Below are 16,267 nucleotides of genomic sequence, written 5' to 3' on the forward strand. Positions count from 1 at the left end.
AAGGCGGCTAATAAAGTCAAACAGTTAAATTGAATTGTCTTTATTGGCATTGATAACAACGAGAGCGTTTTCCATTCGGGCCCCGATGTTATGGAATTCTCTGCCCCCTGAGATTCGATCTGCAACCTCAGTGGAACTGTTTAAATATCGGCTTAAAACACACTTCTATTCTATAGCTTATGAATGACTTATATTTTATGTGGACAATATCTGTGTATTATTTGTTATTGCAACATCCATTGCAGCCTGGTCATCATTGAAGGGGGATTACCTCATGTGCGTTCCCTTACCAAGGTTTCTTCATTTTCCTTATGTTGAGCTTTTCCTTGCCCTCATGAAGGTTTTAGATCAGGGGATGCTGTAATAATAGTCTGTGGTTTACAATAATCTGTGGTCTGTGCAGCCCTTTGAGACTCCTTGTGATTAAGGGTTATACAAATAAACATGACTTGACTTGATAAGATTAGACATGACATTTCAGGATAAACACGTGATAAAGACTTAAAAGAGAAACGAGATAAAATAATGAACAAATAAATAGGCAAAATTATTTACACGGTAGTGCTTAGAGCAGGTGTCGCCAACCTTTTTCAAGCCTAGAGATACTTTTTGTTTCTAATTAGCGCAAAGGCCACCCAGTTTGCTATGCATTTCTAAAATAACAACAAACATGCTGTCATTAGATTAATTATTGGAAATAGGGTTTAATAGCTCAGTCATTCACAAAGCAAATCATTTTGCCAGAAAATCACAATGACCCAGCACTGGTAAGCCATTTTCAGAACAGGTCCGCGGGGACCTCAGCTGTCCTAGGTGAGCACCCTGGTGCTCACAGGCACCACGTTGGAGACCCTTGGCTTAGAGACTGGCATAATAACAGTTCAATGAAAATAGTGCATCATAACAATAGTGCAATGAATAAGTAGTGCAATAACATTGCAGCAACAAATAACAGATAAATAAGATACCCATCTTTCAATGCAACTGGCAAGATGAATACATGTTTTTCGCAGTTTTGTGCGCTTATTTAGCGTGATATGGGCCCTGGGGAAGAAACTGTCTCTGAGCTTGTTTGTTCTAATCTGTTGCTCCTACCAGCGTGCAACACGTCAAAGAGGTGGTGGCCGGGCTGAGAGTCCTATCTACATACCTGTAGTAGCCAATTTCTGAAGCTTTAAACACATATGCATGTATGTAGAATTTGACCTTTATAATATTTTGTATTTACTTCCAAAAAAAGCTCACGAACATTATGTTTTGGGTGTTGTGTCTTGCATTTGTAAGAAGGATTTAATATTGTAAAAAGTAGTGCTGCAACTTACAATTATTTTATTAATTGATTAATCGGAATTGAAAAAACACATTTTTGATTTCATCCTTTTATCGAAATATTGCAATTTCAGACGGATAGAAAAATAGTTCACAAAACAACAGAATATTGGAAATAACAAACAATGAAAAATCCTTAGCTACACAAAAAACAAAAATACATACAAATGTTTGCTATACATCTGCAAATACGTAGGATACTTTTTTTTTTTTTAAATAAAAACGGTCTTGAGGCGTTCCTCTGCTTGACCAAATTACTACTATAAGCACATCCCCAAAACTTATTTGCATTAAATTAATGTGTTTAGTGGCGCATAAATCTTGCAACAACGAATCGCTGATGTCATTTGTTGCCAACCCGATGTATCGATTCGTTGTTGCAGCCCTAGTGAAAAGGCCTGTTGCAGTGCCCTTTATTTTGAGGAATTGGATGAACAAAACCCAATTTGCAGTAAGAAAAAGTAGCATGTTGTGAGTAACTACTTGAGATTTACTGGAGCAGCATCTTCCAGCAAAATGCCCTTTAAGTGCCCCCCCTGTCCGGCGTGCCCCCTGCGGCCAATTACCAAGCACAAAGAACTTTCGCTCTTCCCCTGATGGCCTTCACGGCCACGTCACTAACGAGCTCGGACAGGAAGCAGAGTCAGAGCAGCAGAAAATTTGCCTGAATCGGCGTTCATCTGTCATGCCCATGACGGGAGGCAGGGGGATGGAGAAAGAGGGGGGGCAGCGTCCGTGGCCTCGACGGCCTCTCAAGCTCCTCTCGCATCCTCCCACATCTTCCGCCTTGGGACCGTTGCCGCCGCGCTCTGCCGTGTCAGCCCAGAGCTGCCCCGCTGAGCTAACGCGCCCCAAAGTTGCTCAACAAACAGCCAGCGTGGGGATTAAAAGTCACCATCTTATTCCCTGATGAACTTTGTTTGTGGGCCAGGACAAATGAAAAGGAATGGAGCATTACAGATGGATGCGTAAGAAATAGGATGCATTATAATTTAGAACTGAGCGATACGGCCAAACATAACATTTCGATTTAATCCTTTAGGCGATTACGATTTGGATTGATTTGAGACAAAACAAACCGCATTGAACAAATAATTCATTAAAGAATATTTAATCGCAAAAAGCATCATGTGCGAATTTCAGATAACAATTACAGATTTACATCTGTAGCTTCTGCCTTAATTCCAATTAAAATTTTTCTCAACCTTTTTGGTTTTAAATGTTTATATATGAATCAATTATGAATGCACATTTATTAAATAAAATCACCACATTTAAATATAACCTGTAAGATGCAACTAACAAAAAAAATAAATGTATATATTTTTTTAATCATTTTGATGTTGTTATAAGAGGCTTTGGAAATGAAAACGGCAATTGAATGTTTGCCCCCCCACCCCCCACCCCCAAAATTTTTTGGGGTCAAGTTTTATGCGACAGTTTTTATACTTACCTTAATCAGATTTTGTTTTGTCGCTCAGCTAAAGTTTTGCAGTTAGTTTTTCAGCACATTTGTAAATTTTTCAGGTTACAATAACTTCATTTATTTCCTAACCATTAAAAATAGTCATTAATTGAATGTGCTGTTTATTGTGTATAGACATTACTATAAATCAGGTCGGCAACCGAAATTGTTGAAAAAGACATCCGTGCATCCATCCATTTATTGTCTGCACCGCTTATCCTCAGTAGTAGTAGTAGTAGTGTGCTGGAGCCCATCCCAGCTATCACCAGGAAGTGGGCAGGGGACACCCTGAACCGGTTTGCAGCCAGTTGCAGGGCACGCAGGGACAGACAACTCACTCGCTCCTTCACACCTAGGGACAATTTGGACCGGCCAATTAACCTAACATGCATGATTTTATAATGTGGGATGAAACGGGAGTCCCCGGAGGAAACCCACGCAAGCATGGAGAGAACATGCAAACTCCACACAGGAAGGTTCGATCTGATGACCTCAGAACTGTGCCCCACACGCGCTGACCACTGCACCGCCGTGCTGCCGCAGAAAGAGACATCTTGGACTAAAAACACAAATTTGAGCAGAGAGTAGCAAAGTTTGAAGTTGCGGACACTACTGTTATGAATGATGGCATGTATCATTGCTTAAAAAAAAAAATCAATAAAGAAATCCAATTTTATGTCATTTTTATCTTGAGGATTTGAAAAAAACAACAAGATGGAATGTGCATAGCACGGTCCTTATTTGGGCAACAAATGAGCGTAATAACTCACAGCAGCCTTTTGTAAAGGTTAAGTAAATGAAGTCTGATTACCGGTAATATAGTTTCAGTTTGACTTTTGTGCAAATTTCAAACAAGTCAGTTTATGGGGAAAACTCAGCAGCATCCTCTTCTTTCTCTTTTGTTACCAAAACAACGCACCCATTCTTGGGCCTGAGCAACAAAACAAATAATAAAATAACTTAATTAAAACAAGTACTTTGTTACTAAACAGTGCCTATGACAGGATTGTGTTCTTACTCGTTTCATGTGACTTCCATGCTGAAATTAGGAGTGAAGTGTTACATTGTGACGCTCGAGTCTAATGCTGCATTCCAGGAAAGTTTGGAAGTCGGATTTTTCCCACTACAAGATCCAACCCTTTATTTTGCTCATTAAAATACTTTTGGATCTCCAGCAAACCTGCCTTCTCGCAAGCACCTAAATTGTGGAAGAAAATCTGTGAGGTGCGAGTGGGTGACTGCGGGCGCACCTGTGAGGTCAATAGTGCACACTAATCATATAAATGATGTTTTACCATTCATCGTGTGTTTGTCCATGGCTATTTTGTCGAGTGACCTCAGACTGAAGTACTTGATGGGGTACGAGCACAGGAGCCATGCGCCAAAGTAGTCGAAATGTAATATTTATTCTGCACATTTTTACAGCATTGGAAAACATGAAAAGTCTTGATGCAATTTTTCTCTTACTACAGAACCCGTAATAAAATAAAATTATTTCCTTATCCCGTCTTTTTCAACTCGTGAATAATTTTGGAAAAGCACCAGGAAGCCACTTAGCATCCTTGTAGAGCTCCTGAGCCTCGGTTTGCTGACTCCCAGCCTAACCATGAAAAAGTTTGCATTTATGGAATATGTTGTCCATTTTGTATAGACATCAAATGAGTAGATATAGTGCTATTACTCTTAATTGTAGAAAATATGAGTTGTGTTCTTCATTATTTAGGACCCCAACCCCTTCCTGGGTCCATCCATGGAGCCGGATACGCTCCTCCGAAGTCCCGTCCCTCCACTGGCAAGCAAAGAGCAAGGTCGCTTGGCGTCTTCGGGCCGGAGCCTGGCCCCGCTTCACTTCCCCTCTGAGCTGCTGCCGTTCGACGAGGCCCTGAGGGACGTTTGCGCCATCAGGACGTTGTCGGACGGGGATGCTGTTGCCCGGCACGGCGGACAGCTCTTGGACATCAAAGCGGCAGAGAGGAGAGGTTAGCAAATTCAGAATTTTATTGCCGGGATTTACATTACGTAATAATCCATTCATATTCACGAATCCACTGATAACATGATTGAAACATTTGCAAAGGGTTATGTAATTCCTTCAATGAACCCCCATAAATCTCTGAAAAACAGTATCATTGTTATGATATGTATTTTATTTTTTTGTGTGCAGAGCTGGAGAAACAGATGAAGATCGAGAACCTGTTTGTGACGTGGCAGCAGCGGTCTGCGCAGTCGAATATGCCCATCGCGGTAAATTCCCCCTTAGACAAGTACAGATGTACACTACCGTTCAAAAGTTTGGGGTCACTTAGAAATGTCTTTATTTTTTTTTATAAAAATGACAGCTTATTTCAATGAAGATAAGTCAAGTCATGTATATACAGTATAGTCCTTAATCACAAGAAGTCTCAAAGGGCAGACCAGTCAAGTCACATTTATTTGTATAGCCCTTAATCACAAAAATGTCTCAAAGGACTGCACAGGATTACAATTACACCATCGCCCGATCTTAAACCTACATGCTTGCAAGGAAAAACTCAAATCCTCAGCGTGAGGAAAAAAGAAACCTTGAGAAGGGGCCTCACAGGTGGTAATCCCCCTTCCAGGATGACCAGGGTGGAATAGATTTAGCATTGAGTTACAGTACACAAACATAGTAAACATCAATAAAAGAGAACACTAGCTAACAAAGTATATTATTGCACCTTCCCCTGATCCAAAACCTACATGAGGGAAAGGAAAAACTAGAAACCTCAGCATGATGAAATGAAAAAAATGTTGAGAAGGGGCCGCACATGAGGTCATCTCCCTTCCAGGATGACCAGCCTGCAATAGATGTTGCAAGGGCAGCAACAGACAATACACAAACATCATCAACATAAAATATAGTTCAAACCCAATTTCCCGGTTGACGGTTTCCTGTTCCAAAATCTTGACAGATGCAGCAGGTTTTAGATGATGACGTACATCAAGTCCAAGTGTCTGTACGATGGTTCAAAATGCATGCATTATGCAACAACCAAGATCAACATATTGTGACTACAAAATTGGACGTGGCACTCCAGTTACACATTTGCTATAAAGATAAAAGATTAAAAAAGATAAAAGATTAAAAAAGATAAATAGATAAAAGGAATTTGGATATAGTAAAAGGAATTTGGATATAATAAAAGGAAGTTGGATATAAATTCGGATATAAGGTCAACATCATTTATTAGCGATTTAATATAAGTGTGTTTTAACATGAAACTAATCAGAAATATACCCAATACACTATCAAAATGGCAAATGACTATTTTATCTCCAAATATTTGTTTTTTTAAAAGCAATATCTACATACATGTGCAGAGATCCATTTCCAGCAATCAGCACTCCAACGTTCTAATAGTACATTGGGTTTGCTTATTGAGTTTGAAGGATTAGAAATGAAAACGAGTTAGAGAAGCCATGAATTTGACCTTCCTTTGAGCTCGTCAATTATCTGAAGCATCACATGTGTGGGTGTGATTAAACTTTCTTAATGGCATGAAAAAGAGAACTTTCTTAAAGAAATAAATGCTATTTTCATGTGAGAAATTGCCAAGATACTGAAGATCTAAATCGATATTTACTACTCTCTTCAGACAACAGCAAAAACGGGGCTCTAACCAGAGTAGAGAGAAAAGTGGGAGGCACAACCAAGCAAAAGGACAAGTTCATTAGTCTCTAGTTTGAGAAATAGATGCCTTACGGGACCTCAACTTGCAGCTTTGTTGAATAATACCCGTAAAACACCAGTGTCAACATCTACTGTAAAAAGCAACACCAAGATGCTGGGCTTCAAGGCACAGTATCAAAGAAAAAGCCAGATCTGAGACTGGCCAACTAATGAAGACATTATTATGGGGAAAGGAGACATTGGACCACTCATTTGATTAACAAGTGAGTTTTTCATGGTAACCACAAAATGATGACCCCAAACTTTTGAACCATACGGTGTACATTAGTGCTCATGAAGCTTTCACCGAAGTCATGTTACGTTAATTGCTCAGAAAATTCACAATTGAATCTTGCAAATTCTTGCGTAAAAGTAGAGAAATCTGTCAATCTTTTCAGCTTGCCGACCTGGAAACTCTGAAGCAGTCGTCCAGGCTGGTTCACTACTGCGCCACACCGCTGCTCTTTGACCCTCTCTTCCGCAAGCAGATCCAAGAAGAACAAGCTGCTCAGGCACCCGTCAAGGTACAGGAGTAGGCATGGGCCGATATACAATTCTGACTATATAATAACTATGAGCAAAGGTATCATGATTTCACTGTATTGCTGTATTGAAATTGTAGCCTTAAAATGCCATTTAATGCAGTCAAACATTTGCAACATGTTTCATTTTCAACAAAATCTATAATAATTGGTATATTAGGAACCGGTTTTATTCAAATAAATGGTGGAGTTCTGCATGTTGCTTCATGTCAGATCGCTAGTCCATGCACTATTTGACTATTCAGAGTTCCATATGTCCACTACTATTGGTTCATTTATTAACATTAGTATTTCATGGGTGGTTGGACAAGTGTCACTGTGTGAGCTGCTGCAACAGCATCATCATTTCTTTTTTCCATCGCATTTTCCCTTTTCTGTTCTTTTATTATATTTTGTTACATAATACTGGCATTTTTTGGGATGTATGCGTACTACAGAACTGTATTTCATCACATTCTTTTATCTTCTTGGCTTTTTACCTCACTGTGAATGTGTGAGACTGGAGTGTCATGCCCAATTTCGTTGTCACAATATGTTAACCCATTTTGTAACAATGACAATAAAGGTATATTCTATTCTATTCTATTTTTTAGTGGAAGTACAATGTTCGCAACAAGATTGACTTGATATATTTGGACTTCATTCGAATGCAACACCAATCAAAGAGACCACCAAAAACCTGGCCTTTTCTCTACTTTTTTGGATCTTTTCATTTACATTATACATTTTTTTAAACCCTTTTTTCAGATTTTTTTCTATTCTTTTGTTTATTTTTCCTAGCTTTTTCCTATTTTTCTTGTTTTTTTTCTTCTTTTATTCTCTAATAACATTATTTAATTTCCACTTTTTTCCACTTTCTCTTATTTTTTTCCTTTCTTCTTACTTTGTTTCTCTTTTCTTAGCTTTTTGCTTCAATTTTATTTATTTTTCTATTTTCCTTTATTATAACGCCGTTACATGTATTCCGTTACTCCCCAACCCCGATTCTATAGCACTTTCAGCGTTCACCGTGTCTTGCAGAAGCGTCATCGGTCGAGCGACTCGACGGCATCGGGTCGCGACCGGAGCTACAGCAGCGATTCTGGCGACATGCTGCCCGGACGGATGAAAGAAGAGTCCTGGCTGCTGGACATCTCCAGCGGATTTCTGCAGGAGTACGTGCAGTATCTGCAAAGCTTGGGCTTCATCCTGGTGCAGGTGCGCCCGCAATCACCCGCTCGCAGGTCAGTATTCTCTCACTTTTATCATTACTTCATACCAGCAATATGTGGTTTATCGGAATTAGGGTCATGGGCACGACAAACGACGGACTGTAGCCTTCATCCTCAGTGTCAGCCAGCACCAGCCATTGTTGGTCACTTTTCTTTTGGAGTTAAACAAAACCTCCACTAATCTCTCTATTTGTGTCCAATTTCATATTGCAGCATCGCCCGCGCCCGCGCTGCCATGTTGAGCTCTATGTCGTCCGAAGGCAGGATGTCCTTCTCCTATGTCAAGCAGAAGAGCGAAGACAGTCCCAAGGTGAACCAGCACTACTTTGCATAACATTACAAAATGCCATGATCACTTGGCACTAATACACAACTATAGTCAAAATTCTCAAAATATTTTGTTGTTGTTTGATTATCTGGTGATTGATTTAGCGTGGACAAACGCACAATTTTAGCTTCCATATTATTATATCATAGATGAACATTTACCATTTGTTTAAATGAATAGTATCTAAAGAAATGTTTTTTGATTAATTTGAGTAAAACCTTTTAGGAGTAATTTGTTTTTTTCTTGAATTTCAAACGAATTCAGAACTAATAAATACAATACTGAAATTTGGTGGTTGGCTTTTAGCCGCAAAACGTCGGTTTAGCTCAGCCCCCCATATCACAGCTTCCATTTCGAGTGCCATGGTAGTATCGTGCCCAACATCTTCTTCCTGTTCAGTCAATTGGCGCCATTTTCATTGTGTTTGAGGGGGAACACATCTAACTTTATCGTGATTTGGGGCATTTTATTGCCCTTTTGCCCATAATAATGGTTGCCAAAGAGGATAGTAAAAGTTAAGGAAAGAAAAAGTGGAAAACAAAGACTATGATGATTAAGTCGGGAAGGAAATGATTGCGAAAAATAATAATGGTGTGAGTGTTTGCCATCAAAGCGCTGCTTAGAGGTAGAGTAGATGGTTTAAAATTGTCTTTTATCTTTAATACCTGTGTATTATAATTTAGTAGCTACACGTTATCTTTTGTTGTTTAGGTTCACATTTCATTCATATTTGGGGTACGCAATTATTTTAATACGTGATAATTTTAAAGCAGTTATAGGGAGTCTGCTTATATGTGATGTAGGCTCATATGCAAACATATACGATTATTCCACCTTTAGTGTTTTGCACATCAATTGTAAAATAATGTAACTGGTTAGTTTTACCTGAATACATTTAAGTTTTACAAAAGGTTACATGCTGTACTTTTAACTTATTTTTAAGATGATCATTTAAAGAACTGTAATGATTAATTAGATTGAGTCTTTTTTAAACATTTTCTGTTCCACTGTCCATTTTGGTCAGACAACTGTGTCCGCCACCACAGCTTACCATCTTCAGAGAGCATTGCCAGGCGGGATTGTGTTGATGGAGCTGGCTTTTCAGGTATGATTTTAAAAAATCAAACACCTTTAATTTCTCATTACGAGGAAAAAAAATATTCCTTCAACAGCTATGCTTTGGTAAAGTTGTCATCAAGAATCGTTCATGCTAATGCTAAGATAAAAACATGTTGGAAATGTAGGCCACAAACAATTAAGAGTACAATTAATAATGTATATCTTCCAAATATTTTTTGTACTGTTTTATGTAGCTTTGATATATTGTTGTAATTATCATTCATTATTGTTTGTAGGGCTGCTATTTCTGTGTCAAGCAATATGCACTGGAGTGTTCTCGCATTCCCATGGGACAGTCTGTAAACTCACAGGTAGGAATTTTAATTTTCTTCACAGGACGTACTCTACTTGCAGGTTTACCTTTTTTCCGATTAGGGACATTTAATCTGTGCAGGGTAAAGTAATATCTCTTGACAACTTGGGCATCCATGCATGTTGCTCCAGATGTGCTTACGGTGCTTTTCAGGGGCCTCATAAATTACATCATGCGACAGAAGACGAGGACCTGGCAAACTTCCCCCCTTTTGCTATGAAGTTGTTTATTTTTCATTGTGTGTATATAACCTTTGTTAAGCAGCATGTGGCTCATCAAATACAGATTTTTTTTTGAATGTCTTGTATTTCACAGCATCGTAAATCGTTCTTTTTTTTATGCAACCTGCCCTGAGACCAGACGGATTCTGTGATGTTGTTCCACCAGTCCATGTTTTGAAAGTTACGAATGTAACTGAGGTTCTATGAGTTCCGTACGACCACCACACACACACACTTCCTGTCATCTCTCCATCAGGGCAGCCTACTCATCAAACCTCGTTGCAAGCCATTCCCAGATGCCGCCCAGGTTTCTGATTGTGCGGTATGTCCCGGCCACGATTTTGCGAGGGCCCGGGGGTGGGCTGCAGAGGGCAGCAGTCAACCCCTCTTTGCCCATACCTCGCTGCTCTGCTTGCCAGTTTTATCAATCTTTCCTTTTGCTCCTGTGGGGGAATGGCTGGCAGACAAACACAATGAGAACCTCCTGATTTACCTAAACTGTGACATAGACAAAGGTTAAGTGGAACCTTTGAACTGCTAAACTACTTTATGATTGCCTGGTTGCCGGCTGGATGTAATCCCTTCCCATTCTTTTCTGCCTTCCTGCAGCATTTCTCCTGCTTGGACCTTTTATCCTTACCCTTCGCTTGTTTGCTTTCATTTTTCCCGATTTACTTTAAAGGGGTTAATCATGAATAAAATGTCGAACATTCAACAGTTACCCTAGTTTCCCTGGACGTGCAGCTTAGTCCCCCAAAGGGTTTGATGACTCTTCCCGAACCCCATGTATGCTTTTAGTTCCGGCTAACAAGTGGTGTCACTGAGAGATGCGCCCTCAGACTGAACCTTTCTATCAAAGTCGCGGCGGGAGTTGACTTGGCTACCAAAGGAGCCATTTTAGGCTGCAGATTAGAGACTAGTCGCAATGACGCTGGCTTGATTGTCACGCTTGAAATACAGGAACACCACAAGTGGCGGTCAAAAAGTTCATGTTTTCATTTTCATGTCAAAAGGTTGGTCTTATCAGTTCACGGTTTCTGCTCCAGTCGTAGCGATTCTCTCCTTGACTCCAAGGGACCAAATTTTACTTCTTACTTCTTGAGCATGTGCGAGATGCATTGTTAATTATTCTCAAACCTGGACCAGTTCTTCTTTGAGACCAATTTTAGAATAGACACGGGTGAAAGAAAATGCTTTATTATAGAGTAATATGTATATTTTGGGGAGTGTGGCTCAGTAGTAGTAGGGTTAATGTTCGGGTTACACAGACAAAAGTAAATTGAGCTTTTATGTTTAGCTCTTTCATATTTGTAAAAACATTTTTTTAACTGAGAACATGTACTGTATACAAAATATGAAACATGTTCTAATCTAGTAGATAGTAGATTGTTGTGCTTATTTTTTTCTAATCTTAGTAGAGATATATTTTTTTAATTTGCACAATTATCTGCTATATACGATAACAAGGCATTGGTAAGGAAGAGTTTTCTTAGTTTAATTGAGAAACTGGGGTTACTGTAATCCCTCACTGTAATAATGTTTGCTTTCGGGTATTCGCCATTTCCCTTACATTGTGTTCTGCATTCTGATTGGCTAAACAGTCTCCCTGCTTATTTTTATTTGACGGTACAGTAGATATTTGTAACAAAACTAAAAAAAATCGTTTATAGTGTACTTTTATCTGGTAAACAAATGGTTGAGCCTGTAAAAGGGTTTGTTGTTGTGTTTCAGTGTATAATAGAGTAAGACATTGTGTAATTAGTCTTAAAAAAATTAAGTTTTCTACTTCACAGAATACTTCTATCACAGGTTCATTCTGGAAACTAAACCCTGCGAGAAGTGCAGGATTAATGTCTATTAAAATAAGAAAAAATATTTTTTAAATTCATAAACTGTTCTACCAGTGGGGTAACAATTGAATTTCAAAAATAATTTAATAGAAAGCGCTACATAAGAGAGTCAATTTAAAGCACGAGTCAAACATAACTTAGAAATAAATGAAAACATAACAATTGGAATTCATAAATCAGCTAAATGAGAAAAAAGAAGATAGAAGTTACACTCAGGAAGGATGGGTTTCTAAATTTTGTTGCATTGGATGTACAATGGAAGCTCAAGCCATCATTCAGGAACAGTGTTACAAAAGGCTATACTTTTCAATTGGACTTAGTGTTTGATTGTCGCAGGATGTTTGTTCAACTGATTGAAGCACCAATTATAGGGATAAATCGGGTAAATTGATCTTTTTGAGATCGCACCAGCGATCCTTTCTCTCAAATGCTTTTGAAGACCACCAGGACCTTAACATAACCAGGCAACGGCGATGAAAGAATAGTGGACTCAAATTTAGTTATATGAATCCTCTTTTTTTCAGTCAAACGTTGAGCTGCAGCATTTTGGAATTTTGGCTGGAGGATTTCGAATTAAAGTGCATGTAGGAAAGACACCCAAGACAATACATCTTTTCAAATATACCTGCCGAAAAAAAAATCAACAGAACTACAAAACACTAACCATATGTTATGCAGCACTATTGATCTGATGATTACCCTGAGCTTGGTCTGCTACCTTTTTTCTCAACCGCTAGATTGCCCTGTTCGCTTGGCTTGACAAGATTGACTCTACCCTTACACACTCACCTTTTTTTCTAGCTCTCCATGCTGTTCACCGAGGAGTGTGACAAGGTGCGCGATCTGATGCACGTGCACTCCTTCAGCTATGACTTTCACCTGCGGGTGGTCCACCAGTACCTGGTGGGCTCGCACATGACACTGCGCCAAGGATATCAGCTCACCGACTTCCTCAAAGACTTCATCAACCAGCACCCAGACATCCCCAAGTTTGGACGCAACCATGTATTCCAAGGTAGGGGTGGGTAGCATAACCTGCAGACAGAATTTTAGGTGAAGTGCTTGTAAATGCTTGAAATTATTGCTGTGTTTCTCAGGAGTCTGACTCTATTGACTACTCTTTAAATTAAGAAAAATAAAACTTATCTACTCAAAAACGAAAGATAAAATAAGCGTCTGTTCGAGCGCATCCTAAGAAATGCACGCACTTGCACACGCATCATGAATGAGCTGACTGAGGCTGTGATCGTGACTTAAAGCCCGGTTATTGTGGCAGAGAGCCACAGATAATAGATATTACTAGGACAAAATGTCATGGATAAACACTTAGGCAATATACTTTTGTAACCGCGTTGTACGTGTCCCACCAAAGATCCACATTCACGCTGGACTGGATGATGAGGTTTTTATTATTACAGTTCCGCAAATGGATGAGTCACAACATTAGCTTTTTCTGCTGGGTCTGATCTCTTTGATCTCTACAAGGGGAATTAAGATTTAGTAAAACAGAAACAAAACGAAAATAAACCTAAACAGCTTGACAATATCAATCACATTACTATGCATGGTGAGAGATTTGTCAGCTGGGGTTATAAAGTTTAAAATTAACTTATTTTGTGGAGCACCAAAAGATATGTCTTACCTTTGTAGTACTCTGGTAAAACTGACAAAACCCCGCCTCCTGGTCACATGTTAGAAGCCAAAACCAAACCCCACCCCATACCAGCAGATGGCACTGTTGGACTCAGCATTGCAGGACATTTACCAAAAACTATACACATATTTTAGCAGGAATTTCAATAAAATAAAAGTTATTATTACACCCGTTACATACACCCCCCTGAAATTCTGCTAAATATGGGAGTGCTACACTAAACAGAAAAAAAATCACATGCCAAAAAGGCAAATACTGATGAAAAAGAGGACACGAAAACTGGTACAGTATTACAAGGAACAAACTGAAGTGCATGTCAGTTCTAAAACTCTCCCAAAAAGGAGTGTGAAAAGAAAGGAGGCGAGCAAACTCCTAACTAAGCACAGACTCAAAGATGCCTGTTACATCTCTGAAATATCAAACATTGTTCCTGTAGTTGTAAGTGCTCACATAGGCACAATTCTTGTTTCTTACTCAAGCTTTGTTACTCAAACTGAAAGTGCATCTCTACTGAACTTAAACTAGGAACTTGCAGATATTGCGGACAGATGATTGTCACCTACCACATGGTCATTCATCTGACAAATAAGACGACTAGGAGGCCTGATGGACTGGCGGACCCTAAGACCATAACGGTTAGGTTGAGCACAAATAACCTGAGCTTGAAGGTCTGGGGCAGTCAAGTCTAAACAGTCAGTATCAGGGGAGTCTGCGTCCAGATGGTCAGTGTTCAATGGGGTCTCGTCTGGGAGACCCATACCCAAAGGGATCATGTTTTCAGAGCACTGTGATGGGCTTTCCGTATTGTCACTTGAAGTATGGTCAACATCTTGTTCGGGGATGTGCTGACTTCCTCGGCTGGATGTATCAACACTGCGAGAGTCGGACTGGGCATCAGATCTGCTGTCTAGTGAGTTATCCTCTACCTCTGGATGAACTTGCTCTTCACCTGCCTGTATCACCCAGTTTACTGTACGGACATCACTGTCTTCAACCGCGTCAGGTAAATCAGGGCATACATCACTTCCATGCATAGCAGCGTCAGACTCTGAGTGTTCAGATTCGCTGGCCAGATCATCCTCACAGGGCAAGAAGCTAACAGAGAGCAGCAAATTCCTGTGAACTACCTTCTCTTTGCCCGTCAGACAATCCTTGACTCTGTAGACATTGAGATCAGGCTTGACTGATATGACTTCATACGGGGTTGACTCCCACTTATCTGCAACTTTGCGTTTCTCCGGGACACCTCTGTTGGCGATCAACACCCGGTCTCCCACGACGAGAGGTGATCCTTTGGCCCTACGGTTGTACAGCTTGGCATGACGAGTCTGTTCTCTGAGAGTATTCCTCTGTACAATTTGAGCAGCTTCATGTAGATCTTTCTTCAGATGGCGTACAAAGTCAGAGTAGCTGACAACAGCATCATTGGTATTAGCATGTTGAAACATGACATCGACAGGGAGACGAGGGATCCTACCAAACACTAGGTAAAACGGTGCAAACCCTGTTGTCTCATGCTCTGTGCAGTTATAGCAGAATGTGAGCTGCTGCAGCATTTGTGGCCACTTTGCTTTGGGCTGAGGGGGAAGGGTTCTGATCATATCTCCCAATGTTCGGTTGAATCGTTCTGCGATGCCATTTCCCATGGGGTGGTACGGAGTGGTATGGGATTTCTGCACCCCTGCCATCTCTAGAAGCTCTTTGATCAGTTTGCTCTCAAAATTAGCTCCCTGATCAGAGTGGATACGCCGTGGGAAACCATAGACAAGGAAGAAATCCTGCCACAGACGGCGAGCAACTTGTTTGGCGGTTTGATTTCTGCAAGGGAAGGCGTGCGCCATCTTGGAGAAATGATCAGTTACGACCAGGACATCTACAGACTTGTTCTCTTGCTCAGCAGTCCAAAAGTCTATACAGACCAACTCCATAGGCTCAGAGGTGACTATGTTCTTGAGTGGTGCACGGTTGTGTGGTTCCGGTGTTTTCCCTACTACACAGCGCTGACAGGATTTGACATAATTCACAACATCACGTTCCATGCCATTCCAGAAGAATCGTTGCCTCACCAGAGACAAAGTACGGTTCTGGCCTTGGTGACCTGCTGAGTCATGTAAACCTTGAAGGACTTTCTGTTTCAATGAATCAGGCACCACAAACTGGAAGATTTTCTTGGCCATGTGAGGATCTTTCCTTATTTTGTAGAGCATGCCATTCTGTATGGTGAGTCTGCTCCAATGCTTCAGTAGTTTCATCACACTAGGCGACTCGACAGCTCTCTCACGCCTGGTAGGTCTCTTGTGTCTATGCACAAAGTACATGGTCCTGCTTATTGTGTTGTCCTGTTCTTGTAAACCAACAAGCTGACTCTGTGGGAGTGCCGTTGACTGATCTCCCTTCTGCAGAAGATTGAAGTTGGCGTCTGTTCCCATCACTTGACCCACGCCACCAGTGGACTGAGCACTGAAGACAGCAGCAACCTCTTCTGATGTCACAGAACCATTGGAGCCTGATGGAATTGCCCTTTTTACTGACTCGTCTGATGTC

At 40.3% G+C, this 16,267-nt stretch overlaps 1 protein-coding gene across 1 annotated transcript in view; it reads left to right on the plus strand.

Annotated features, from left to right (window-relative positions):
- Positions 1-16,267, plus strand: part of szt2 (SZT2 subunit of KICSTOR complex) — a 79,388-nt gene that overhangs the window by 43,202 nt on the left and 19,919 nt on the right. The window contains exons 60-68 of the mRNA XM_088350409.1: positions 4,518-4,773; positions 4,959-5,038; positions 6,884-7,009; positions 8,048-8,250; positions 8,452-8,548; positions 9,591-9,671; positions 9,922-9,996; positions 10,476-10,541; positions 12,871-13,084. Coding sequence (XP_088206535.1) covers positions 4,518-4,773; positions 4,959-5,038; positions 6,884-7,009; positions 8,048-8,250; positions 8,452-8,548; positions 9,591-9,671; positions 9,922-9,996; positions 10,476-10,541; positions 12,871-13,084 — 1,198 coding nt within the window. The remainder of the gene's footprint in view (positions 1-4,517; positions 4,774-4,958; positions 5,039-6,883; positions 7,010-8,047; positions 8,251-8,451; positions 8,549-9,590; positions 9,672-9,921; positions 9,997-10,475; positions 10,542-12,870; positions 13,085-16,267) is intronic.

This window comes from Urocampus carinirostris, chromosome 12, assembly GCF_059441175.1.
Source record: "Urocampus carinirostris isolate Australia breed hairy pipefish chromosome 12, RoL_Ucar_1.0, whole genome shotgun sequence".
Taxonomy (NCBI): domain Eukaryota; kingdom Metazoa; phylum Chordata; class Actinopteri; order Syngnathiformes; family Syngnathidae; genus Urocampus; species Urocampus carinirostris.